Source organism: Abramis brama (genome assembly GCF_963993115.1).
Source record: "Abramis brama genome assembly, chromosome: 13".
Classification (NCBI taxonomy): domain Eukaryota; kingdom Metazoa; phylum Chordata; class Actinopteri; order Cypriniformes; family Leuciscidae; genus Abramis; species Abramis brama.
In genome coordinates this window covers 25,594-52,771 of record NC_139975.1, presented here as the reverse complement: position 1 = coordinate 52,771, position 27,178 = coordinate 25,594, and the positions used below count along the sequence as shown (strand labels likewise).

Genomic DNA, 27,178 nt, shown 5'->3' with positions numbered 1-27,178 from the left:
GCTCAAAATTGCTTAAATCACCTTTCTTTCCCATTCTGACATTCAGTTTGGAGTTCAGGAGATTGTCTTGACCAGGACCACACCCCTAAATGCATTGAAGCAACTGCCATGTGATTGGTTGATTAGATAAGTGCATTAATGAGAAATTGAACAGGTGTTCCTAATAATCCTTTAGGTGAGTGTATTTTGATTGATTATTGATTGTTTGTCGGTCTGATTATATGCAGCCAGATTTCTTTGCTGCTTTATTCCAGAAGTGTGTGTGTGTTTAAGCTGTGCTCTCGCTGTCAGGTGAACACCTGCGCGTGTGTGCTCGCGACTACACCTGCTGCTCCAGTGAGATGGAGGACACGCTCGCGCGGCAGAGCCAGGCTAACTTCCTGTCCGCGGTCCGAGACACCAGCCACTTCCTGCTCACCACCTTCACTCAGAGACACCGCAGGCTTGATGGTGAGGACGCATACGTTACCAGCTGCTTTATTAATGTGTGATATAGTGTTTTAGTATCAGAGAACAGAGGTTGTGTGTGTTGTGGTGTCAGAAACAGAGGTTGTGTGTGTTGTGGTGTCAGAAGCAGAGGTTGTGTGTGTTGTGGTGTCAGAAGCAGAGGTTGTGTGTGTTGTGGTGTCAGAAACAGAGGTTGTGTGTGTTGTGTGTGATGAAGGCTTTTCTCCTGTGATGTCAGAGTTCTTCCGTGAGCTGCTGGATGGGGCGGAGAGATCGATGAACGAGATGTTCACGCAGACGTACGGTCACCTGTACACACAGAACGCTCACATGTTCCAGCAGCTGTTCACTGACCTGAGGCGCTTCTACACGGGTCAGTGTGTGTGTGTGTGTGTGTGTGTGTGTCTGTCTGTCTGTCTGTCTGTCTGTGTGTGTGTGTGTCAAGTCAAGTCAAGTCAAGTCACATTTATTTATTTAGCGGTTTTTACAATACAGATTGTTTCAAAGCAGCTTTACAAAGATAACAGGAATATAATGCAACAAAGTATATATATCCGCTCTGGAGTAAACCGTGATGTCATCATCCAGCTCAGTTCAGTTCTTGTATAATACAGTCAATGCAGGCAGATCAATAATATTGTTGAATATTAAATTAAATGTTAAATTTAATGTCCCAACTAAGCAAGCCAAGCCAATTGCAACAAAGGTGGAAAAAGGCGAAACCTAACCAGTGACAGGAACCAAAACTCCATCAGTGACAGAATGGAGGAAAAAACCTTAGGAGAACCCAGGCTCAGTCTCAGTCTGGCCAACGAGCGAACAGTGTATGATTATGATTCAGGCAGCATTACAGGTCAGAAGTCAGATTGGATCAGAACATTCAGAATATTATCCAGTTCCAACTGGTTGAAGAGATCAGAGTGTTGATGAGGCCTTCACAGGGGAGAGTCTAGTAGACACAATCTCTGCTGACACTTCAGGGATGCGTTGTGGTCGTGTCTAGGCGCAGGTCCTCCATCTGATCTGGATACGGCCCGGATCCGGCTGACTACATCACGCGTTGTGGTCGTGTGACTCGTGTCTAGGCGCAGGTCCTCCATCTGATCTGGATACGGCCCGGATCCGGCTGACTACATCACGCGTTGTGGTCGTGTGACTCGTGTCTAGGCGCAGGTCCTCCATCTGATCTGGATACGGCCTGGATCCGGCTGACTACATCATGTGTTGTGGTCGTGTCTAGGTGCAGGTCCTCCATCTGATCTGGATACGGCCCGGATCCGGCTGACTACATCATGCGTTGTGGTCGTGTCTAGGCGCAGGTCCTCCATCTGATCTGGATACGGCCCGGATCCGGCTGACTACATCACGCGTTGTGGTCGTGTGACTCGTGTCTAGGCGCAGGTCCTCCATCTGATCTGGATACGGCCCGGATCCGGCTGACTACATCACGCGTTGTGGTCGTGTGACTCGTGTCTAGGCGCAGGTCCTCCATCTGATCTGGATACGGCCTGGATCCGGCTGACTACATCATGTGTTGTGGTCGTGTCTAGGTGCAGGTCCTCCATCTGATCTGGATACGGCCTGGATCCGGCTGACTACATCATGCGTTGTGGTCGTGTCTAGGCGCAGGTCCTCCATCTGATCTGGATACGGCCCGGATCCGGCTGACTACATCACGCGTTGTGGTCGTGTGACTCGTGTCTAGGCGCAGGTCCTCCATCTGATCTGGATACGGCCCGGATCCGGCTGACTACATCATGCGTTGTGGTCATGTCTAGGTGCAGGTCCTCCATCTGATCTGGATACGGCCCGGATCCGGCTGACTACATCATGCGTTGTGGTCGTGTCTAGGCGCAGGTCCTCCATCTGATCTGGATACGGCCTGGATACGACTGACTACATCATGTGTTGTGGTCGTGTCTAGGCGCAGGTCCTCCATCTGATCTGGATACGGCTGACTACATCATGCGTTGTGGTCGTGTCTAGGCGCAGGTCCTCCATCTGATCTGGATACGGCTGACTACATCATGTGTTGTGGTCGTGTCTAGGCGCAGGTCCTCCATCTGATCTGGATACGGCCCGGATCCGGCTGACTACATCTACAAAAACTTGTTTTTCCATTATTTATTTCCTGAACTAAAATGAAAAAACGAATAACAATGGGTTTTCTGATTTTCTGATTGTGCTCAGATCAAAAATAGGAAAAATTAATTTCTGGATTAGACAATTTTTTATTTTTTATTTTTAATTTTTAATTTAACACCTTAGGCATATATCAAGGAAATCATTTTAAACAGATCAAGTACTATTGTGGTAACAGATTACATCCATTTTAATAAAGGTGTGAATAGCAATCATACCTCATTCGCTTACAGTCCGACTTTTGAACTTTATTCCTTTTTTTTTATTATTATTTATTCGGGACACACACATACACACCTAAGGTTTAATTAGGTCTGCGCGGCACTGTTTTTTCCCCGTCCCGCTCCCACAAGGTTCTATTCAGCAACCGCTTAAAATACACTCTGTGTTCACCCGCTTTATTTCCCGACCTGACGGTTCTGCAAAATTTAGATCTCGTTTCCATAATCTCACATTAAAATGTCTCTAATGGAAAGAATGAGATTAAGTAGCCTATAATAAATGCTATACAAAAATTGTGTTCGTGTCAATATAAATATTAGGCTATTTTAACATTGTACTGTCAGCAGAGAAAAAAAATGCCACAGAAAAAAATTATGAAATATAAATAGCCTAACATAAATTAAATAGGACAAAGCCTATCACTCAAATTTCTAAGCAACATAAACGAAAATCATATTGCCCTACTGACAAATGAAGTAGGCTTTTTTCTGCCGAACTATTTCAAACATCCTTGCAAAAAAAGAATGTTGTTGACTGACAATGGTTTCAGTACCAAACAGCTCCTCAGAGCTAGGTGTACAGGTGTACAAAAGATGTCGGGAGTGGGCTATTGTCAGTCAGACCGCCCGCTCCGTCCAAAGTAGCCTACACCAGAGTTCTGACCGCTACCGTCTTTTGATGCGCGAATGGACACAAAGTGGTCAAGCGTATAACTAGACGCGGCAGGCGCGAATTTGACACGCTATTCGCGTCCGGTGTGAACGCACAGTTAAAATGTAATCCCGCACCGCATGATTCCCTATGGGTGTTTCACACAGTATGCGGCGGTGAAATCGCCGCGTGACTACAGCTTTTCTAAAGTAGTGGAATCGAGTAACACTAATAGCGAGATACAACCACGATCAGATGATAAGAGCAAATCATTTGTGACTCTATTGAGAGCTGTCTCGGTACTATGGTACGGTCTAAATCCTGACTGGAAATCCTCACAGATATCATTTCTTTCTAAAAAAGGAACATAGTTGTTAGGATACCGCTTTTTCTAGTATCTTTGACAGTAAAGGTAGATTCGAGATCAGCCTGCCATTGACTAATTCTGTAGGATCAAGTTGTGTTTTTAAGAGGTTTAATCATAGCCATCTTAAAGGTTTTCGGTACGTATCCTAATGACAAAGATGAATTAATGATAGTAAGAAGAGGATCTATGAGCTCTGGAAGCATCTCTTTCAATAGCTTAGTCGGTATAGGGTCTAACATACATGTTGTTGATTTATATGATTTTAATGAGTTTAGAAAATTCTTCCTCTTTGTGATGAGGTTCAGTTCGTTATCGTCAGGGAAGGAAGAAGACAAGGGGACTCTCGTTTATTCACTCTATTTGAAAATACAAACAAAAAGGTGCGCACGTAGCGCGTTCACTGTGCGGCAGCACAGCATAAACACAGTCAATAATTCAGAATATAAATCGTCAGCTTTTCTCTCTCTCGGTCGGCAGCAGCACACAAGGACCCAGTTCCTCTCTCCCTCTCTCCCGGTCGGGTTTATTCACCTTATTCCGGAAGTAGTACTGGGTGGCGCCATCCGCGTAATCTCACTTCCTGGTTTAGCTACTTAGCGCTTTGTTTGCCCTGGTCCAATCTGTCTTGATATAAGTAGATAGACTAAAATATTATAGCCAAATGCGTTGGACTATGGTTATTAACAACTGCTGCAACGTACTAAAGTACATTTCACTTGAAGCTTTTGAAACAATGCCACAATCAAATTATTTAATAGCTGTCTTTATTACTTAGTTATGAAGATGTGCACAAACACTACTACATGTAAAGTTTGAAACATTATTACACCACAGTTTGTTTGCTTAATCACCAGATACATTTGCAGTGTATAGCCAACAGATGAGAAAAAAATAGCCACGAACTGGTGTAGAAAGAAAGTAGAGCCTCAACTAGATGAACAAGAGGGTAACGTTAGCTTAGCTAACTGCTAGCTGCAATTTCTTATGGTTTGATCTCTAACACAAGTAATGGCTGTAAAATAAATCCAGCGACTGAACTCTAGAGGACCATAGCTTTCAAACAAGGTATAGCATGTGTATGTGTCCTGTAGTGAGACCATTACAACATTAGATGTTTGTGGCTAATGTAGGCTAAACACTACACATCGGCCGGGCTGCGATCAGACAGGCAGACGGGTCATATAAACACCTAAAAGTCGTTTAAAAATTACCCCGAGAAACAGTGCATTGCTGTGCTGTTGGTACACACGTACATAGCACATTTGGCACAAATTAGCTTATCTTATGTGACATTTTATCAGTGAGACTTCTCTGCAGTTCTCCTCGAAATTGAATGAGGGTCCGCTAAACCGGAAGTTGGTTTACAACGGAAGTACTGGACAGAAGTAAAAGTGGGCGGGGCGGAATAAGGTGAATATCCGGTCTCTCCACGCCAATTACTGAAATCAGACACAGGTGTTCATCATCTGCACTTGACCTACTTACTCACCGCTCGCTTCCTTCCTCTCTCTCCCGCTTCAGACTCCGCAGAACCACGCCCCCCTCGCCACACTCTTCTATAGCAATGAATGAATAAAATTTTTCCTCAGGGAGACTACAATGCACTGCCTTATGCGATACTGTAGTAGATGGTTGCATAGTTATAATTTTCTCTCTTATATTATTATTTTTGTAAGTAAAGAAGTTCATAAAGTCATTACTGCTGTGCTGCTTGGAAACTTCAGAAGTAGAAGCTTTATTTCTTCAGCTTTTAAAGCCTCTCTGAATGCAATCGAGCTTTCTCTCCATGAGATGCGAAATACCTCTAGTTTTGTTTTCTTCCAGTTGCGCTCCATCTCTCTGGCTGCTCTCTTAAGGGCCGAGTGTGCTCGTTGTACCACGGCGTTGGACTATTTTCTTTAATCTTCTTTAAGCACAACGGAGCAACTGTGTCTAAAGTGCTGGAAAAGAGAGAGTTAAAAGTTTCTGTCGCAATATCGAGTTCTTCTAAGCTATCTGGGATGCTGAGATGATGAAACTGATCAGGAAGATTATTAATAAAGCAATCTTTAGTGGCAGAAGTGATAGGTCTAACATATTTGAAACACTGAGTCGGCTTTGCAGCCTTGGCTAAATGAAGTTTACACGAGACTAGATAATGATCTGAGATGTCATCGCTCTACTGCAGAATTTCAACGGCATCAACATCTATTCCGTGTGATAATATTAGATCTAGAGTATGATTACGACAATGAGTAGGTCCTGACACGTGTTGTCTAACTCCAATAGAGTTAAGAATGTCTCTAAATGCCAATCCCAATGCATCTTTTTTGTTATCTACATGTATATTAAAATCACCAACAATTATGACTTTATCTGCAGCCAATATTAACTCTGATAGAAAATCAGCACATTCTTTGATAAAGTCTGTATGGTGCCCTGGTGGCCTGTATACAGTAGCCAGCACAAATCTCAAACGTAATTTATTATTTACACTAGATAGTGTTACATTTAGTACCAACACTTCAAAAGAATTATATTTGAAATTAGACTTTTTAGTAATGAAGATATTACTATAGATTACAGCAACACCTCCCCCTTTGCCTTTCAGACGAGGTTCATGTTTATAACAGTAATCTTGCGGGGTGGACTCATTTAAAGTAATATAATCGTTTGGTTTTAGCCAGGTTTCTGTGAAACACAGCACATCTAGGTTATTATCTGTAATCATATCATTAACAATGAGTGCTTTTCAAGTAAGGGATCGAATATTCAGCAACCCGAGCTTTATCAATCGGTCATCTGTATTAAAGGTCCCATGACATGAAATTTCCACTTTCTGAGGTTTTTTAACATTAATATGAGTTCCCCTAGCCTGTATATGGTCCCGAAGTTTCTAGAAATTTTAATCGGTGTAAATCGAGCTTTTGCTATCTTTCTCTGCCTTTGAGAAAATGGAAGCTCAACCGGGCTGATCTTGAATCTCCTCCTTATGACGTTATAAGGAGAATGTTACCTCCCCTTTCTCTGCTTTGCCCGGCCAGAGAATATTTCTCGCCCATGAGAAAATGAGCTAGGAAGTAGAACGCGCGCGCGCGCGATTTTAGTTTGTCCACGAGAGATATCATGGCTTTTGAGCGAGCGAAGCATAATAATTGCTCAATAATTGGATGTACAAATGAACATCGAATGGTCAATACAGAGCTGGACTTGCTGAACGTCGGACAAGTAAGTCAACAAATTATATATAAGTGTGTTGCTTTACTGTTTATGGTTACCTAGCATGTTACACGTAGAATGTGGCTGTCACATTAGCAATGCAGCTATGCAGTTACTTTGCGCTAATGTAAAGGTAGACAGCATCAAGTTACACACACTGTACATTTCTTTGTTATTTGGATAACCGTTTTCCTGTTGGTTATATGGCGCGCGCGATATCCGCATTTCAAGATCGCAGAGCTTGATGTAATTGTAATAAGATAAATTACAGACGTTACAGATCTCTCATGAAAAGGCAACAGTAGGTTCGCGTTAGCTACATGATAATAACTGTAAACCATCCGAATAAAGTACCGTATCCAGACATAATATTTTAAACTAACCATTCGGAAACGTCCTGCTGGAGCCGCTGAGTTGCAACTTTTTCATCCGTTGCTTCTTCATCTGGATCAGATTCTGGGTCAAACTGAAATGCTTGAACGACTGCGTGTCTTCGTGTCATTGCAATATATCCAACATAAACAAACGTGCATGGTACCGTTGCGCAAGATGGTCAAGGCCACACCCACCCTCCATCTTGCGCCGCCTTTCTCCTCCTCATTAGTATTTAAAGCTACAGACACCGAAACGGCCCGTCTGAAGGAAGCTCATTCTGGGACTGGCTTGTAGTGGCTATAATTCTGCACCGAGGCTGAATTTTTGGAAAGAGATTTCAGATACAGTACTAAGGACCACTAAGGACTATATTAAAGCCTACAAAAAGTAGCATGTCATGGGACCTTTAAAGCTGTTTTTTATTTGTTGAATATCGATTAAATGTTTACCCTTAAATGGGTTTAGAAGTTTTTTGTATTTCCTAATTCGGGGAACAGTGTGTGTGTGTGTGTGTGTGTGTGTGTGTGTGTCTGTCTGTCTGTCTGTCTCTCTCTCTGATTGACCTGTCTGTCTGATTGACATGTCTCTCTGATTGATCTGTCTGTCTGATTGATCTGTCTGTCTGATTGACCTGTCTGTCTCTCTGATCTGTCTGATTGACCTGTCTGTCTGATTGACATGTCTCTCTGATTGATCTGTCTGTCTGATTGATCTGTCTGTCTGATTGACCTGTCTGTCTCTCTGATCTGTCTGATTGATCTGTCTGATTGACCTGTCTCTCTGATCTGTCTGTCTGATTGATCTGTCTCTCTGATCTGTCTCTCTGACCTGTCTGTCTGTAGGCAGCACCGTGAGTCTGTCTGAGGTTCTGGCTGATTTCTGGGCAGGGTTAGTGGAGCGCATGTTTTCTCTTGTTAACCCTCAGTATGAGTTCAGCGAGGAGTATCTGGAGTGTGTCAGCAAACATGCCGAACAACTACAGCCGTTCGGAGATCTGCCACAGAAACTGCACACACAGGTATCCTCTCACACACGTGCTTTTCATATCACGATGGAGAACAAAATGTGTAGAAAGATGATAAAGATTTCTCAGATCTGCTTATGATGACACACATTTTCACAAGATCACGTTGTTGTTCTTCTAATTTCAAAACATGCAATACTGCGAGAGACGAAAGTTAAAAGAACTCTCTGATCTCAAATTTAATCAAAAGTGCGTTCACACCAAGAACGATATCGCTCTGTTTATTATAAGTGCGTTGAGTTTTGTCATCTGTCTCTTTAAATGCTCAAGCTCTTTAAAGCAAGATGGATTATTATTGGCTGTCAATGTTTTTATCGTTCATCAGCTGAAAGTGATTCCAGCGATATCGTTCCTCTGTGTCGTAATCGTTATAGTTGTGGTGTGACTTGCTGTTCTCTTAGAGTTTATTGAAACTCTGTTTATAGTTATTATATTTGGTGTGACCACATCACTATCAGTGTAACTTCACATCATCATTACTATGATAATACTCCTCCTCACCTGAGTTTGTTGTGATTGGCAGGTGTCTCGAGCGCTCACTGCGGCGCGGGCGCTAGTTCAGGGTTTAGCTGCCGGCAGAGACATCGTGAACAAGGTGACAGAGGTGAGAGAAGGTTTCTCAGTGCTGGGCATTAATAATGAACATAACTGATCTCACAACCGCAATAACTATGCCAAAACAACACAACATGATCAGAAAACCGGGTGTGTGGCGTGACATTGTGTGGAACATGTGCATATGATCAGAAGTGGTGCCAGGAGCAAACATCAGTTTTAGATTTCCAAACATTCCTTTTGCTAATATTGTAATAAACTTATGATTTTCTTGTGTCTAGAAATGACATGAAAAACCTTCTAATAATCTGAAACTGACAGTTCTATTCTGTAAATAAACAGGGTTATCCCATGAAACCTAATAGATCATCATGTTCTTGATCCTGTGTGTGTGTAGTTGACTGTCGGATCGGAGTGTGTTCGGGCACTGATGCGGCAGTGGTTTTGTCCGCTATGTCGTGGATTTCCGTCACTCAAGCCCTGTCATTCGCTGTGCCTGAACGTCATGAAGGGCTGCCTGGCCAATCAGGCCAACTTAGACTCGGAATGGAACAATTTCATTGGTAAGAAAGAAAACCATCTCGTTTGTCATTCTGTCATCATTTACTTTCGTCTCGTTCCAAACTTTCTTTCATCTCCAGAACACCAATGAAGATATTTGTACTATTCTATCATCTTTTTTGTCAAGTCACCTTTATTTATATAGCACTTTTTACAATACAGATTGTTTCAAGGCAGCTTTACAGAGATAACAGGAAAATAATGCAACAAAGTTTGTTTCCAGAAGAAAAAAGCATCACAGTCCAGCTTAAGTAAGTTCAGTGATGTTTCATTTTTGTTGTAAAAAAGTTATTAATTTAGTTCATTTATATATATATATATATATATCATTTATATATAGATTCCAACTAGAGATAGTTGGGATCACCTCTACGCACGGCTTGGGCTCTGGAACCACACTCCTCGAGAGAGGATGGACTCTTCACCACTCTGGAGTTGCCCATGGTGTGAGGCGGCGGGCTGGTGTGGGTTTGCTTATAGCCCCCCAGCTCAGCCGCCATGTGTTGGAGTTCACCCCGGTGAACGAGAGGGTCGCTTCCCTGCGCCTTCGGGTCGGGGATAGGTCTCTCACTGTCGTTTGTGCCTACGGGCCGAACGGCAGTGCAGAGTACCCGGCCTTCTTGGAGTCTCTGGGAGGGGTGCTGGAAAGTGCTCCGACTGGGGACTCCGTCGTTCTACTGGGGGACTTCAACGCCCACGTGGGCAGCGACAGTGACACCTGGAGGGGCGTGATTGGGAGGAACGGCCCCCCTGATCTGAACCCGAGTGGTGTTCTGTTATCGGACTTCTGTGCTAGTTACAGTTTGTCCATAACGAACACCATGTTCAAGCATAAGGGTGTCCATCAGTGCACATGGCACCAGGACACCCTAGGCCGGAGGTCGATGATCGACTTTGTGGTCGTCTCATCCGACCTCCGGCCGTATGTCTTGGACACTCGGGTGAAGAGAGGGGCGGAGCTGTCAACTGATCACCACCTGGTGGTGAGTTGGATCCGATGGCGGGGGAGGAAGCTGGACAGACTCGGCAGACCCAAACGTACTGTGAGGGTCTGTTGGGAACGTTTGGCCGAATCTCCTGTCAGAGAGATCTTCAACTCCCACCTCCGGCAGAGCTTCGACCAGATCCCGAGGGAGTCTGGAGATATTGAGTCCGAGTGGACCATGTTCTCCACCTCCATTGTCAACGCGGCCACTCGGAGCTGTGGCCGTAAGGTCTCCGGTGCCTGTCGAGGCGGCGATCCCCGAACCCGGTGGTGGACACCGGAAGTAAGGGATGCCGTCAAGCTGAAGAAGGAGTCCTATCGGGCCTGGCTGGCTTGTGGGACTCCTGAGGCAGCTGATGGGTACCGACAGGCCAAGCGGACTGCAGCCCGGGTGGTTGTGGAGGCAAAAACTCGGGCCTGGGAGGAGTTCGGTGAGGCCATGGAGAAGGACTATCGGCTGGCCTCGAAGAGATTCTGGCAAACCGTCCGGCGCCTCAGGAAAGGGAAGCAGTGCCCTACCAACGCTGTTTACAGTGGAGGAGGGCAGCTGTTGACCTCGACTGGGGATATCACCGGACGGTGGAAGGAATACTTCGAGGATCTCCTCAATCCCGCCGTCACGTCTTCCATTGAGGAAGCAGAGGCTGAGGGCTTGGAGGCGGACCCGTCCATCACCCAAGCTGAAGTCACCGAGGTAGTCAAGAAACTCCTCGGTGGCAAGGCACCGGGGGTGGATGAGATCCGCCCTGAGTACCTCAAGTCTCTGGATGTTGTGGGGCTGTCTTGGCTGACACGCCTCTGCAGCATCGCGTGGCGGTCGGGGACAGTGCCCTTGGATTGGCAGACCGGGGTGGTGGTCCCTCTTTTCAAGAAGGGGGACCGGAGGGTGTGCTCCAACTATAGGGGGATCATACTTCTCAGCCTCCCTGGGAAAGTCTATGCCAGGGTACTGGAGAGGAGAATCCGGCCGATAGTAGAACCTCGGATTCAGGAGGAACAGTGTGGTTTTCGTCCCGGTCGTGGAACACTGGACCAGCTCTATACCCTCTACAGGGTGCTGGAGGGCTCATGGGAGTTTGCCCAACCAATCCACATGTGTTTTGTGGATTTGGAGAAGGCATTCGACTGTGTCCCTCGTGGCATCTTGTGGAGGGTGCTCTGGGAGTATGGGGTCCGGGGCCCTTTGCTAAGGGCTATCCGGTCCCTGTACGACCGGAGTAGGAGCTTGGTTCGTATTGCCAGCAGTAAGTCAGACTTGTTCCCGGTGCGTGTTGGACTCCGGCAGGGCTGCCCTTTGTCGCCGGTTCTGTTCATAATTTTTATGGACAGAATTTCTAGGCGCAGCCAGGGGCCGGAGGGGGTCAGGTTTGGGGACCACACGATTTCATCTCTGCTCTTTGCGGATGATGTGGTCGTGTTGGCCTCATCAAACCAGGACCTCCAGCATGCACTGGGACGGTTTGCAGCCGAGTGTGAAGCGGCTGGGATGAGAATCAGCACCTCCAAATCCGAGGCCATGGTCCTCAGTCGGAAAAGGGTGGCTTGCCCGCTTCAGGTTGGTGGAGAGTTCCTGCCTCAAGTGGAGGAGTTCAAGTATCTCGGGGTCTTGTTCACGAGTGAGGGAAGGATGGAACGGGAGATTGACAGACGGATCGGTGCAGCTTCTGCAGTAATGCGGTCGCTGTACCGGTCTGTCGTGGTGAAGAAGGAGCTGAGCCGCAAGGCGAAGCTCTCGATTTACCGGTCAATCTACGTTCCTACTCTCACCTATGGTCATGAGCTTTGGGTCATGACCGAAAGGACAAGATCCCGGATACAAGCGGCCGAAATGAGCTTTCTCCGCAGAGTGGCTGGGCGCTCCCTTAGAGATAGGGTGAGAAGCTCGGTCACTCGGGAGGAGCTCAGAGTAGAGCCGCTGCTCCTCCACATTGAGAGGGGTCAGTTGAGGTGGCTCGGGCATCTTTTCCGGATGCCTCCTGGACGCCTTCCTGGGAAGGTGTTCCGGGCATGTCCCACCGTGAGGAGACCCCGGGGAAGACTTAGGACACGCTGGAGAGACTATGTCTCCCGGCTGGCCTGGGAACGCCTCGGTGTCCCCCCGGAAGAGCTGGAGGAAGTGTCGAGGGAGAGGGAAGTCTGGGCATCCCTGCTTAGACTGCTGCCCCCGCGACCCGGCCCCGGATAAGCGGTAGAAGATGGATGGATGGATGGATGGATGGATATATATATATAGATCTGGATACGGCCTGGATCCGGCTGACTACATCATGTGTTGTGGTCGTGTCTAGGAGCAGGTCCTCCATCTGATCTGGATACGGTCCGGATCCGGCTGACTACATCATGTGTTGTGGTCGTGTCTAGGAGCAGGTCCTCCATCTGATCTGGACACGGCCTGGATCCGGCTGACTACATCATGTGTTGTGGTCGTGTCTAGGAGCAGGTCCTCCATCTGATCTGGATATGGTCCGGATCCGGCTGACTACATCATGTGTTGTGGTTATGTCTAGGAGCAGGTCCTCCATCTGATCTGGACACGGCCTGGATCCGGCTGACTACATCATGTGTTGTGGTCGTGTCTAGGCGCAGGTCCTCCATCTGATCTGGATACGGCCTGGATCCGGCTGACTACATCATGTGTTGTGGTCGTGTCTAGGTGCAGGTCCTCCATCTGATCTGGATACGGCCCGGATCCGGCTGACTACATCATGTGTTGTGGTCGTGTCTAGGTGCAGGTCCTCCATCTGATCTGGATACGGTCTGGATCCGGCTGACTACATCATGTTGTGTCTAGGTGCAGGTCCTCCATCTGATCTGGACATGGCCTGGATCCGGCTGACTACATCATGTGTTGTGGTCGTGTCTAGGTGCAGGTCCTCCATCTGATCTGGACACGGCCTGGATCCGGGTGACTACATCATGTGTTGTGGTCGTGTCTAGGCGCAGGTCCTCCATCTGATCTTGACACGGCCTGGATCCGGCTGACTACATCATGTGTTGTGGTCGTGTCTAGGTGCAGGTCCTCCATCTGATCTGGATACGGCCCGGATCCGGCTGACTACATCATGTGTTGTGGTCGTGTCTAGGCGCAGGTCCTCCATCTGATCTTGACACGGCCTGGATCCGGCTGACTACATCATGTGTTGTGGTCGTGTCTAGGTGCAGGTCCTCCATCTGATCTGGATACGGCCTGGATACGACTGACTACATCATGTGTTGTGGTCGTGTCTAGGCGCAGGTCCTCCATCTGATCTGGACACGGCCTGGATCCGGCTGACTACATCATGTGTTATGGTCGTGTCTAGGCGCAGGTCCTCCATCTGATCTGGATACGGCCCGGATCCAGCTGATTAGAGTAAACCTCGGAATAAACAGAGAGACTAACATTAGCGTAGATTCCATTCTTTTTGTGATGTAATGAGTACATCAAATTTTCCATCCAATAAAAGTGTGCAACTTTTTTCCAGCTTCAAAAATGTATATAAAGATATGGTCAAATGATGGAGAGACATGATGGCTTTATAATGATGAACAGATTTCATTTAGTCATCGATCAGCACATATCAAATATGGTAAACAAGGAAGCTCAAACCTCATCAAAGTGTGTGTGTTTCAGGATAACACTGATGTGGCGGCGTAAGATGGCGGCACGCAGAAGTGCAGCAGCTTCTCTAGCTCCCAGTATTACTGAGATTACTATTAGCACGATTACAGCGATAAAGTTTAGTAGGTCTGAGCTCTTGCAACTGAATGACAACTGGCCTGTTCCGTTTATGCTCAAAACTATGTTAGGTAGACTGCAGTTGTTGAGGAAAGCGGCATGGAGGAACAGACTACTCCACTACAGGGGAAATAGTGCACTGATGTGTACAGGGGTGTACAAGGAAACAGAAGAGGGGAAAAAGAGAGGTGTTGCTTGCTAAGTTAAAGAGGACCAGCAGACAGGCCATCCCATCACTCTTCTTGTCCAATGTTCGAGCGTTGGGTAACAAGATGGACTTACTAAAACTGAGACTGTGCCAGAGGGAGATGAGGAATTGCTGTGTATTTGTATTGATAGAGACCTGGCTCCATAGCAACATTCCGGACTTCGTCTGCCAGCTTGAGGGGCGAGTTCTCTTCCGCTCGGACCGAAATCAGCTGTCGGGGAAAACAAGGGGAGGCGGACTCTGCATCTATGTAAAACGAAGGTTGGTGCACAAACTGTTCCGTGGCTGATAGTCACTGCTCTGAAGTTGAATACCTGATTATCAAACACAGTGACACAGTGAACCTGGAGGAATATACTACATCAGTACTGGGCTACATCAAAAAGTGCATTGAGGATGTTACAACCACCAAAACCGTCATGGTCTCTCACAATCAGAAACCATGGCTGAATGCAGAAGTGCGCCGCCTCCTGAGAGAGCGGGATGCTGCATTTAGGGGGGGAGATGCAGACGCACTGAGGGCAGCCCGACGAGGCCTGGTGGCAGGCATAAGGAGGGCAAAATCAAAGTATGCTCAGAAAATCCAGGGACACTTTTCCTCAAATGACCCTCGGAGAATGTGGAGGGGCATTAAATGCTTTACGGACTACAGCAAGACAAATTCAAACCCTTCCCGAGACCCTCGACTACCTGACGCCCTCAACTCCTTTTATGCCTGGTTTGAGGCATTAAACAACACCACCACGTCCAGGGTCACACCTCCACCGGAGGACCCCACTCTCAGTCTGACAGCAGCTGAGGTGAGGATGACACTGCAGAAAATAAACACCCGCAAAGCTGCAGGCCCTGATGGGGTCCCGGGTCGGGTCCTGAAGGACTGCGCGTACCAACTATCAGATGTCATGACGGATATTTTCAACATCTCACTCTCCCAGGCCACAGTACCAACGTGCTTCAAGACATCTACCATCGTCCCAGTGCCAAAGGCCGCCACAGTGTCCTGTCTAAATGACTACCACCCGATTGCTCTCACACCAATAGCAATGAAGTGCTTTGAGAGGCTGGTTATGTCACACATAAAAAAGTCCATCGACATAACAGCTGACCATCACCAGTATGCCTACAGGGGGAACCGCTCGACGGCTGACGCCATCGCTGCTGTGGTCCACAAGTCCCACACACATGGAGAACAAGGATTCCTATGTGAGGCTGCTCTTCTTGGACTTTAGTTCTGCATTTAACACAATCATCCCACAGACACTGGTGAATAAACTGGCAGCACTAGGTCTAGCTCCATCACTCTGAAACTGGATTTTGGACTTCTTGACCAACAGACCCCAGTCTGTAAGAGTTAATAACATTACATCATCATACATCATCCTCAACACTGGCTCCCCCCCAGGGCTGCGTCCTCAGCCCGTTGCTCTACACACTGCTCACACATGACTGCAGAGCTCACTACGGTAGCAACCTCATAGTGAAGTTCGCAGACGACACTGCAGTGGTTGGGCTCATCACTAAAGGGAACGAGTTAGCATACAGGCAGGAGGTGGATGGACTAGAGCTGTGGTGCAAGGAGAACAACGTCATCCTGAACACGAACGAGACCAAGGAGATGATTGTGGATTTTCGCAAGAAGGGCACTGCCCCCTCTCCTCTCCGCATCGATGGTGCAGCTGTGGAGAGGGTGTCCAGCATCAGATACCTTGGAGTACACATCTCCAACACCCTCACCTGGCGCCAAAACACCTTGACCACCCTAAAAAAAGCCCATCAACGCCTATATTTCCTGAGGAAGCTGAAGAAGGCAAAGCTGGACACTAACATCCTCAGCTCCTTCTACAGGTGCGTGGTGGAGAGTACCCTGTCCTCCTGCATCACTGTGTGGTATGGCAGCTGCACAGTGGCAGAAAAAGAGATGCTGTAGAGGGTGGTAAGGTCTGGACCATCGCATGCAACCTACCAGGTCTCTCAGACATTTACACAAGCTGATGCAGGGACAGAGCAACCTGCATCATGAGGGACTCTACCCACCCTGCACACGGACTGTTTTCCCACCTCCCCTCAGGCAGAAGGCTGCGTAGCATCCAGGCAAGGACCACCAGGCTGAAGAACAGCTTCTACCCGGATGTGGTCAGACTAATGAACTCCTCCACACTGTAAGTAAGTAAGTAAGTAAAATTTATTTGTATAGCACCTTTCACAGACAGAAGAGTCACAAAGTGCTGCACAGTAATGAAAACAAACAAAACATCAAAACAACACAAGTAAAACCAAGTACAACTCCAAAACTGAACTACCATCAAATTCATAAACATGTCAAATTGTTAGTTAAAAGCTTGTCCAAAAAGATGAGTCTTTAAGTGTTTTTTAAAAGATTCCACAGAACTCATAGTTCTCAGAGCTAAAGGGAGCGAGTTCCAGAGCTTTGGAGCCACAACACAAAAAGCACGGTCACCTCTTGTCTTAAGACGTGTTCTGGGAACAGTTAAAAGATCTTGACCTGATGCACTGCCATGCCTTTGTCTTCTCAAGAATTAGCACTGCACTTTATTTATTTATTAACTTGCTGCTATTTTGATACTGTCTTTGTAAATTATTTTATTTTAATTGGAAATGTCTTAAGTATGACAGGGTTTATGAAGGAAATGTTCTTTTTTTTAATGTTTTTTTTTTTTAAGTATTTATTAATCACTGAAGTACTGGTCAACACCGAGACCTGAGTTCTTATTTCGTTCCCCTCATCCGTGTTGTGAGAATGACAATAGTCTAAAGTCTATGTGTGTGTGTGTGTGTGTGTCAGGATAACGCTGACGTGTGTGTGTATGCTAACCTGCAGACGCTCTGATGCTGCTAGTGCAGAAGCTTGGCGGGCCGTTTCACTTCGAGCTGGCCACGGACTCCATCGCAGTGACGGTTTCTGAAGGCATCATGTTCATGCAGGAGAACAGCTTCAGCATCTCTGCAAAGGTACAACATGCAGAAACCAGCAGTCACACACACACCACACCCTTGTCCTGTCAGCAGCAGTATTAAACATGAAAAACACTGTAAGTAGTATGTTTCTATCACCCTGTTTTTATTTTGAAGTATCGCATCAGAAATAAATAAATATGGAATAAATTGCTAAATAAATTCTGACGTAGTGATCATTAAACCCACGTGGGTAATCGGCTGTTTCCGTGGAGACGCTGCGGGTGGACGATGTACGTAAGCCTGTACGCTTTAAACTCGTTCTCACTTAAGAGATTTCCGTTGCAAGCTCGCAAATACGTGACGGCTCATGAAAGTACATTTGTTTTGCTTAATTTTATTAAAGTGATATATCCTGAAGAAAGCCTGCAGTATTTTTATTGACATAATAAAAACAATCTTAACATTGACAAAGCATTGGTAACACACAGGCTACTCATTTTCATAAATACACACAGTAAAATAAAAATATATAACATTATGTGAAAACTATGTCTATAATAATATGAAAGAAATGTTTAATAGGTTGTGACATTTGTTTGTGATGTTATATTTATTGTGCATTAGCCGCTACTTTTAATATGCTGGGACGGTCGACTGAGCAGAGCGCGCAACACACACACACACAGGTTGCAGCGGAACATTGAGAAGAACGCGCTGCGAACACATAGCGGAGAGCAGAGCGAACACACACAGCGGAACACGCTTGGAACCCATGCTGAGTCAAACCTTGACACATGTGACGGATACATTGACTGTTTGTTTTCATAACCTTCAGATTACATTTTATTGGGATGATGATGACAAAAGAAATCCGGCTTTTTATCTGATTAATTCTAGAGATAATTGACCAATGAAATAATGGTTATTTCAGCTGGATTGTGTGTGTTACATGAATGCATTGAGCTCATCTAATGTGATTGTGTTTGTTTCAGGTCTTTCAGGGCTGTGGGATTCCTCGGCCGACTCCTGCCAGGAGAGTCAAACGCTCATCGAGAGTGAGAGACAATGGCAAGCCGGCCTTCAGAAGTTACAGCTCTCAGGAGAAACCCACCACCGCATCGGGAACCAACCTGGACCGGCTGGTGAGGCGCTGAGAGAACATCTCCAGAACCAGAGCCACTGAACTGTGTGTTAGACCTGATCCCTGATCGTGTGTGTGCAGGTGGAGGAGCTGCAGGAGCGTCTGCGGCCCATGAGGGGATTCTGGGTGACGCTGCCTCACACCATCTGTAATGATGAACACATGTCTGCAGACGTCACCAATGAGGATCGCTGCTGGAACGGACAGACGCGCGGCCGGTGAGAGAGCGAATCCTGAACCTCAGATGAAGAGTGTGTGATGAGTAACGTTTACACACGTGTGTGTGTGTTCTGCAGATACCTGCCGCCTGTTACCGCTGATGGTCTGGTGAATCAGATTAATAACCCAGAGTTGGAGGTGGATGTTGCTCGGCCAGACGTCAAAACGCGGCGGTTGATCATGGAGTTGCGAGTGGCTGTGAACAGACTGAGACTCGCTCAAGCCGGACGAGACGCAGAGTTCATCGACAGTGAGTGTCTCTGTGCTTTTATTATGTCGTAACACACACAACACGACTGACAACTAAAGCCCTATTCGCACGGGATTAGTATTACCCCTGGACCTCTGTAATTAAGAAATTACCCCCTGACGTCTGTGTTTTTGGTGGCTCATTCACACGGGCAAATAAATGTTCGTAATTCCCTCGAGTTTACGGACTTTACAGCGTGCGCCCACCCATTCACACTTCATTAGCTGAACGTGCTGAAACGAAGATCGCGCTGCAGTATTGCAATTCAAAAAAAGAACTTATTTAAAACCAATTTATTAGAGAAATATATATATATATATATATATTATAGAATATCATATTATTGTATAAATATATATCTTCTTTTTCTTTTATTCTTTGTCCATATTTACAACAAGCCTGCCTGAAGAAGGTATTATAAATACCGAAACGTCGCGATAGGCTTGTTTTTCTATTCATTTTATTTGGTTTATTTCATTTTATATAATTTTTACTCTTTCACACTTTGATTTCTTGAGATACTTACAGGATGGACGTCTTTAGAGGCCGTGTGAGACAAAGAAATGCTCCACGATACAGAAGTTACACTACCACAAAAAGCGTCCAAACTTTCCAAAAGAGCTTCCATGTTGCGCCAAAATACCTAATTTGACGTTTCCATGACAACGGTCCGAGTTGAGCTTCCAGATCACGTCCGTAGTAGTAGTTGTTTTTTTCTTTTGCAGCACTTCATAGTTTTTATTGGAGAAAAACGGACTGTTAAACGGCCGTAAAATGGACTGTTAAACGGCCCATAATGGTTATTACGTTCTTTAGGAAACGATAGGCTCACAGAAAAACAGCCCAAATCACAGACATGGGGATTCGCATGGGACTGGTATTATCAGAGGACCCCTGTGTTGGCCGAAATACGGTAGGTAATTTTCGGGGGAATTTTTACAGACATTTTTACATACATGGCAGATTCGCACGGGATAAAAATCACAGACGACCTCTGCGATTATTACAAATTACCGGAGGTCCCTAGGTAATACTTATCCCGTGCAAATAGGGCTTAGGGCTGCATGATTAATCCAATTTCCATGTAATCGCACTTAAATCGAGATGGCTTATCGTGATTTTGAAATCGCAAAGCAAAGTCTGTGATTATTTTGTATGCGCAGCTTGTCATTGATGATCGGCTCTGTAAACGCTGCTCACTCTGAAAGCACTGAGTTTGAGTCGCTTATAACGTGCATTTGAAAAAGCAACATGCGTCAAACATCTTTCCAAACATGAGAAGGATTTTTGAACCTCTTGTCCAACAAAAGACAACATTTAATAACATGCTTTTACTCCAAACTCACTTCATAAGGACAGTTGAGCTCCTCCTTCTGAGATGATGTGCTTCTTAAACAGAATAAGGCCCCGATCACACCTAACTGTTTTTTATGTTGCTAGGCAACCACCGAAACAGCTGTCCTGTCGGTCAAGTAAACGTCAAATCAGCCTTTTATTAACTTTATTTACTTTCTTTTAACATTGTGGTAGTTACGGTTCGTGAAGTCGTTAAGCTCCTGGTAACCCGTGAGAGCATCACAAGTTTATCCTCCATCACTGCACTCTCCGGACGTTCAAGCAACTTTGGCTTTCATCACTACAACGGAAGGCCTGCCTCTCCATTCATTCGATTGGACAGTGGAAAAAAACGCGATGACGTCAGGCGCTTTTTCCGCTCGGAGTTGCTTTTTTTTCAACTGCAAAAACGCGAGTGCCTGGGGCGCATAAACACTGAGCAGGACGCTCACTGCCATAGGAAACCAATTGAAAAAAGGCGCCTCTCACTGCAAAAAACGCGTCAGGTGTGATCGGGGCCTAAGGCAGTCGTGTGTTTATTGTACATGTTACACGTGTGTATAGTCGTCATGTTTAATCAATCAAAGCATTTCAATCTCCTGCTTATTCAGCAACAGCGATGGGGAAGTTATCTACTTCTCCAGTGGCTCACATTTGGCGTGTGTGAGGGCGCCCTCTGGTGTTCAGACGGAGTGTGTGTGAGAGCGCCGTCTGGTGTTCAGATGGAGAGTGTGTGAGGGCGCCGTCTGGTGTTCAGATGGAGTGTGTGTGAGAGCGACGTCTGGTGTTCAGATGGAGTGTGTGTGTGAGCGCCGTCTTGTGTAGAGATGGAGTGTGTGTGTGAGTGACGTCTGGTGTTCAGACGGAGTGTGTGTGTGAGCGCCGTCTGGTGTTCAGATGGAGTGTGTGTGTGAGTGCCGTCTTGTGTTCAGATGGAGTGTGTGTGAGAGCGCCATCTGGTGTTCAGATGGAGTGTGTGTGTGAGTGCCCTCTGGTGTTCAGGCGGAGTGTGTGTGAGAGCGCCGTCTGGTGTTCAGGCGGAGTGTGTGTGAGAGCGCCGTCTGGTGTTCAGATGGAGTGTGTGTGTGAGTGCCCTCTGGTGTTCAGGCGGAGTGTGTGTGAGAGCGCCGTCTGGTGTTCAGGCGGAGTGTGTGTGTGAGCGCCGTCTGGTGTTCAGATGGAGTGTGTGTGTGAGCGCCATCTGGTGTTCAGATGGAGTGTGTGTGTGAGCGCCGTCTGGTGTTCAGATGGAGTGTGTGTGTGAGTGCCCTCTGGTGTTCAGATGGAGTATGTGTGAGGGCGCCGTCTTGTGTTCAGATGGAGTGTGTGCGAGAGTGACGTCTGGTGTTCAGATGGAGTGTGTGTGAGAGCGACGTCTGGTGTTCAGATGGAGTGTGTGTGTGAGGGCGCCGTCTGGTGTTCAGCTGGAGTGTGTGTGTGAGCGCCGTCTGGTGTTCAGATGGAGTGTGTGTGAGAGCGCCGTCTGGTGTTCAGATGGAGTGTGTGTGTGAGGGCGCCGTCTGGTGTTCAGCTGGAGTGTGTGTGTGAGCGCCGTCTGGTGTTCAGAAGGAGTGTGTGTGAGAGCGCCGTCTGGTGTTCAGATGGAGTGTGTGTGTGAGTGCCCTCTGGTGTTCAGATGGAGTGTGTGTGTGAGTGCCCTCTGGTGTTCAGGCGGAGTGTGTGTGAGAGCGCCGTCTGGTGTTCAGGCGGAGTGTGTGTGTGAGTGCCCTCTGGTGTTCAGACGGAGTGTGTGTGAGAGCGCCGTCTGGTGTTCAGCTGGAGTGTGTGTGTGAGTGCCCTCTGGTGTTCAGGCGGAGTGTGTGTGGGAGCGCCGTCTTGTGTAGAGATGGAGTGTGTGTGAGAGCGCCGTCTGGTGTTCAGATGGAGTGTGTGTGTGAGGGCGCCGTCTGGTGTTCAGATGGAGTGTGTGTGAGAGCGCCGTCTGGTGTTCAGATGGAGTGTGCCGTCTGGTGTTTAGATGGAGTGTGTGTGTGAGCGCCGTCTGGTGTTTAGATGGAGTGTGTGTGTGAGCGCCGTCTGGTGTTCAGATGGAGTGTGTGTGTGAGTGCCCTCTGGTGTTCAGGCGGATTGTGTGTGTGAGAGCGCCGTCTGGTGTTCAGATGGAGTGTGTGTGAGAGCGCCGTCTGGTGTTCAGATGGAGTGTGTGTGAGGGCGCCATCTGGTGTTCAGATGGAGTGTGTGTGTGAGCGCCGTCTTGTGTAGAGATGGAGTGTGTGTGACGTCTGGTGTTCAGATGGAGTGTGTGTGTGAGGGCGCCGTCTGGTGTTCAGCTGGAGTGTGTGTGTGTGTGAGTGACGTCTGGTGTTCAGATGGAGTGTGTGTGAGAGCGCCGTCTGGTGTTCAGATTGAGTGTGTGTGAGAGCGATGTCTGGTGTTCAGATGGAGTGTGTGTGTGAGGGCGCCGTCTGGTGTTCAGCTGGAGTGTGTGTGTGAGCGCCGTCTGGTGTTCAGATGGAGTGTGTGTGAGAGCGCCGTCTGGTGTTCAGATGGAGTGTGTGTGTGAGGGCGCCGTCTGGTGTTCAGCTGGAGTGTGTGTGTGAGCGCCGTCTGGTGTTCAGAAGGAGTGTGTGTGAGAGCGCCGTCTGGTGTTCAGATGGAGTGTGTGTGTGAGTGCCCTCTGGTGTTCAGATGGAGTGTGTGTGTGAGTGCCCTCTGGTGTTCAGGCGGAGTGTGTGTGAGAGCGCCGTCTGGTGTTCAGGCGGAGTGTGTGTGTGAGTGCCCTCTGGTGTTCAGACGGAGTGTGTGTGAGAGCGCCGTCTGGTGTTCAGCTGGAGTGTGTGTGTGAGTGCCCTCTGGTGTTCAGGCGGAGTGTGTGTGGGAGCGCCGTCTTGTGTAGAGATGGAGTGTGTGTGAGAGCGCCGTCTGGTGTTCAGATGGAGTGTGTGTGTGAGGGCGCCGTCTGGTGTTCAGCTGGAGTGTGTGTGTGAGCGCCGTCTGGTGTTCAGATGGAGTGTGTGTGAGAGCGCCGTCTGGTGTTCAGATGGAGTGTGTGTGAGGGCGCCGTCTGGTGTTCAGATGGAGTGTGTGTGTGAGGGCGCCGTCTGGTGTTCAGCTGGAGTGTGTGTGTGAGCGCCGTCTGGTGTTCAGATGGAGTGTGTGTGAGAGCGCCGTCTGGTGTTCAGATGGAGTGTGTGTGAGGGCGCCGTCTGGTGTTCAGATGGAGTGTGTGTGTGAGTGCCCTCTGGTGTTCAGGCGGAGTGTGTGTGAGAGCGCCGTCTGGTGTTCAGGCGGAGTGTGTGTGTGAGTGCCCTCTGGTGTTCAGACGGAGTGTGTGTGAGAGCGCCGTCTGGTGTTCAGCTGGAGTGTGTGTGTGAGTGCCCTCTGGTGTTCAGGCGGAGTGTGTGTGTGAGCGCCGTCTGGTGTTTAGATGGAGTGTGTGTGTGAGCGCCGTCTGGTGTTCAGATGGAGTGTGTGTGTGAGTGACGTCTGGTGTTCAGATGGAGTGTGTGTGAGAGCGCCCTCTGGTGTTCAGATGGAGTGTGTGTGAGAGCGCTGTCTGGTGTTCAGATGGAGTGTGTGTGAGAGCGCCCTCTGGTGTTCAGATGGAGTGTTTACTACTGATCAGAGTTCCCGCTGTGTTTGTGTTTATTTGTGTGTGTGTGTGTGTGTGTGCGCAGGTGATGTGGAGGCCGGCAGCGGATCTGGAGGCACTGATGAAGCGGGCGAACGGTTCAGTGACGACTGGCCCGGTTACGGCTCCTTCACTCCGCCTCGTAACGCTCCGGCTGACAGGCTCCGCCCCCGAGACACGCCCCCTGCTGACAGGTTTCACCCCCGGGACACGCCCACCAATAAGAGGAACCGGCTAAATGGACGAAGCCGATCCGATGCTGGAAGACTCTCTCCTCCGCTCTTGTCTGTTCTTCTCCTCTTTACTGTCTGTTTTTCACTCAGCCTTTAATGAAGATCCGACTCTCAGCGGCCCACATGAGCACAAACACCAGCATCAGCAGATCAAACCGCAGGAGGACTGTTTTTACATGTCTATTTTTACAAAGCAATGCTGTGCATTCCGTACTTCTTTCTGATTGGTTAGTAGTCTGTGGTCAGTTGATCTCAAAATGCTGAATCTGAAATCAAAATTTTTGGACCGATTTGATGTGATGTTCGACACCGTTCCTGTAATCATGAGGAATGTTAGTTTAATGCGTTGATGATATTTATTTCTGCCTATTACCATGGTTGTATAACATTGAATGTACTGTTGTAAACTGATTTTTATTTTTTATTTTTTTTATGTACAGTGTTTGTGTACTGTATCTGTATGTGTGACAAGTGATTTTTTACAGCAAAAACCTCAAGGTTTTATGAATGAAACAGTGAAGGACTACAGACAGATGAACAGAAGGGTTAGAGGTAAAGAACAAGAAAATCTGTTGTTGTTGAACCTGAGAAGATTAGCAGTAGATTTATGCTAAAAGGAACGATTAAAGAAAACCTGTTTCTGACTTCTTCCAGAAGTGCTCATTCGTTAATTATTTTTACCTGGAGTGATGTTGTTTTAGTCCAGCAGCGCAACCGGGGTTACAGCTCTGATTCGGATATTTTTGTGTATTTTTGTTGTATTTTCACATTGGCCCACTGCCTGGATGCACAGGGAATGTAGTGATAAAAACAAGTTTCCTGTTTTTAATCCTTGTTTCTTGTCCACTGTGGGAGATGTTGATGCTATGATTCTGATGTGTACAAAGTACCATCAATAGATCCTGTTGATGTTCCAAACAAATAACTGAAGTTTATTAAATCAAAAATAATGATGCATTGTAACAAAACAAAACAAAGAACTTTTAGGCCGCCTGCAGGTTTGTTGCACTCCTAGCTCCATATGCACAGTCAAAAGACTGTGTGCTCTTGCACCAGCGCCCCCTCCTGTCAGGCGTGGCCTGTGCTTTATTCAACTTTCCCCTCTCACCTATACAGGGCACACACTCTGAGAAATAAACACAATTATCAATACACAACAAACTGATATTTAAATGAACAAATTTAAACAAATTAAATGAGGTGGTAAATATGGCTCCTACACCCGGCTCCTTATTGAGCGTTTAATCATCAATTACAATAAATAAATGTAAATGCAGTCAAATAAGTCTATACAAGAAAAATTAATACTCATCCTTTAATCTTTATTCAGTCGTCACTTCTATGGTTCAGATCTAATTTTCTGCATGTTCTAATAGCAGGCAAAGTTTGGTAATAGATCTTTCCAAGAAATCAGCCTTTGTCTTAAGTTTAACAGTTCTTATGAGTTAAATAGATTTCTAATGCCCCTGACAAAAAACACACGTGCCATTACATAATTTGTGCCGAGGAGCATTCAGTTACTGAACAGATCAGACATAGGCACATAGACATTTTATAATGTTGATTATTTATTTATTTATTGATTGATTCATCTTAGCTATTGGACTGATGACTGGATGTCACCACCATTGCTGCGTTGTTGTTGTTTCTGTTCTGTTTTCTGTATCCTCTATGTCTACAATGTTGTTAGATGTTTGGGGTGGGGTTTTTATTTTTTATTGTTAGTTACTGTTATCTGTGCTAATGTTCAATGTGGCTCCCTTGAGTTCAAAACTAATTCCCCTTGGGGCAATAAAGGTTTCATTCATTCACTGTTTTATCTAACAATAGATCTTTGTTTAAAAATAAAATATATTTATAAAATCTGTGAGGCAGTGATCCGCTCATGGCTAACCGTTGCTGTTGACAACTGAAACTGGACAGTGAATCTCTAGTTCACAGCAAGCTTTGCATAGTGCTGGTTTAGGATGGTTGAATCACTGGTTTGTTCTTGCTGTGATCTCATGTGAGTGACAGGTTGGCCCATCCTTGTGATGCTGTGAGAAATACAGTACAGTGTGTTCGATGGATTGTACTGTTATTGAAAAACATATTTACAAAAGACTTTCAATAGATAAAAACTCCATAAAACTGTTTTAAATGTTGTGAGTTTTGAAAATTACATGTGATCTTTATCTTTATACAGCACATGCAATTGTAAATACTGTCGGTCAGTCACTCACAGCATCTCTTTCATCTGCGTAAAATTCAATATGTCATCTAACCTGATTCAGGTCTATTAAGTTCACAAGACTTGATCATTAAAGACTTGCTTATATCAGTAAAAAAACTTGCTAATGTTGAAAGTTCAGAAACACTCATACTGTACAGCAAACTCATGTCTTGACAGTGAATGTCAGTTTAGACAAAAGTAATTGGAAACATCATTTTAAAAAAACAACCCAGTAAAGTAAAGCTAATAGAACTAAATGTTTCAATCCCTTTAGTAGGAAACTCTTGACAGTAGCAGTCGGTGTGGAGTGGTGAAGAGGAGGGTAAGGTGTGTCACTGGGGTCATCAGGTGGGCACCCTGCTTCATCGACATTTCGTTGATTGAAGCCCACAATGTGTCCAGAAGGCTCAATGGTGTACCCAGCGTCCCAGCTACACCCCCTCCATGCCATACCCTACATATCCCTGAGTCGGGCTCTGCATGGCAGGGGCGTCCTACTCCCTGAGCTGGGCCTAACCCTAACCCTAACCCATACCATCTATCTCTACCTTGCTGCCCAGTTGGGGTCCTTACGCTTGATCCAGAGCCAGTTACAGCTTTTTTCAGCAGCACTTGACATGGACTTGATGGCTTGTTGGAGAGAGCGACCATTCACTCCTATTTTTCTCAGCAAACTGGTGGTAGATGTGACAACAGATCCCCTGCATTCCACCTCTACCGGGAAGATGCTGGTCTTCCAGCCGTTCTGGGATGCTTCAGCTCAGGCCCGGTTCTAGAACCAAATCACTGAGGGAGCTTCTGAATATAGTGAGGGTGCTGCTTACATA

General features: G+C 46.7%; 1 protein-coding gene across 1 annotated transcript; it reads left to right on the top strand.

Moving 5' to 3' along the window:
• Positions 1–334: 334 nt before the first annotated feature.
• Positions 335–24,783, top strand: gpc2 (glypican 2). Its single transcript, XM_084132188.1, has 10 exons — positions 335–450; positions 686–820; positions 8,245–8,420; positions 8,950–9,030; positions 9,379–9,544; positions 17,293–17,423; positions 18,362–18,511; positions 18,592–18,728; positions 18,807–18,979; positions 23,953–24,783. Exons 1-10 carry the CDS (start codon positions 342–344, stop codon positions 24,234–24,236), a joined length of 1,542 nt encoding a protein of 513 aa, XP_083988314.1. The 5' UTR covers positions 335–341; the 3' UTR covers positions 24,237–24,783.
• The last annotated feature ends 2,395 nt before the right edge of the window (positions 24,784–27,178 follow it).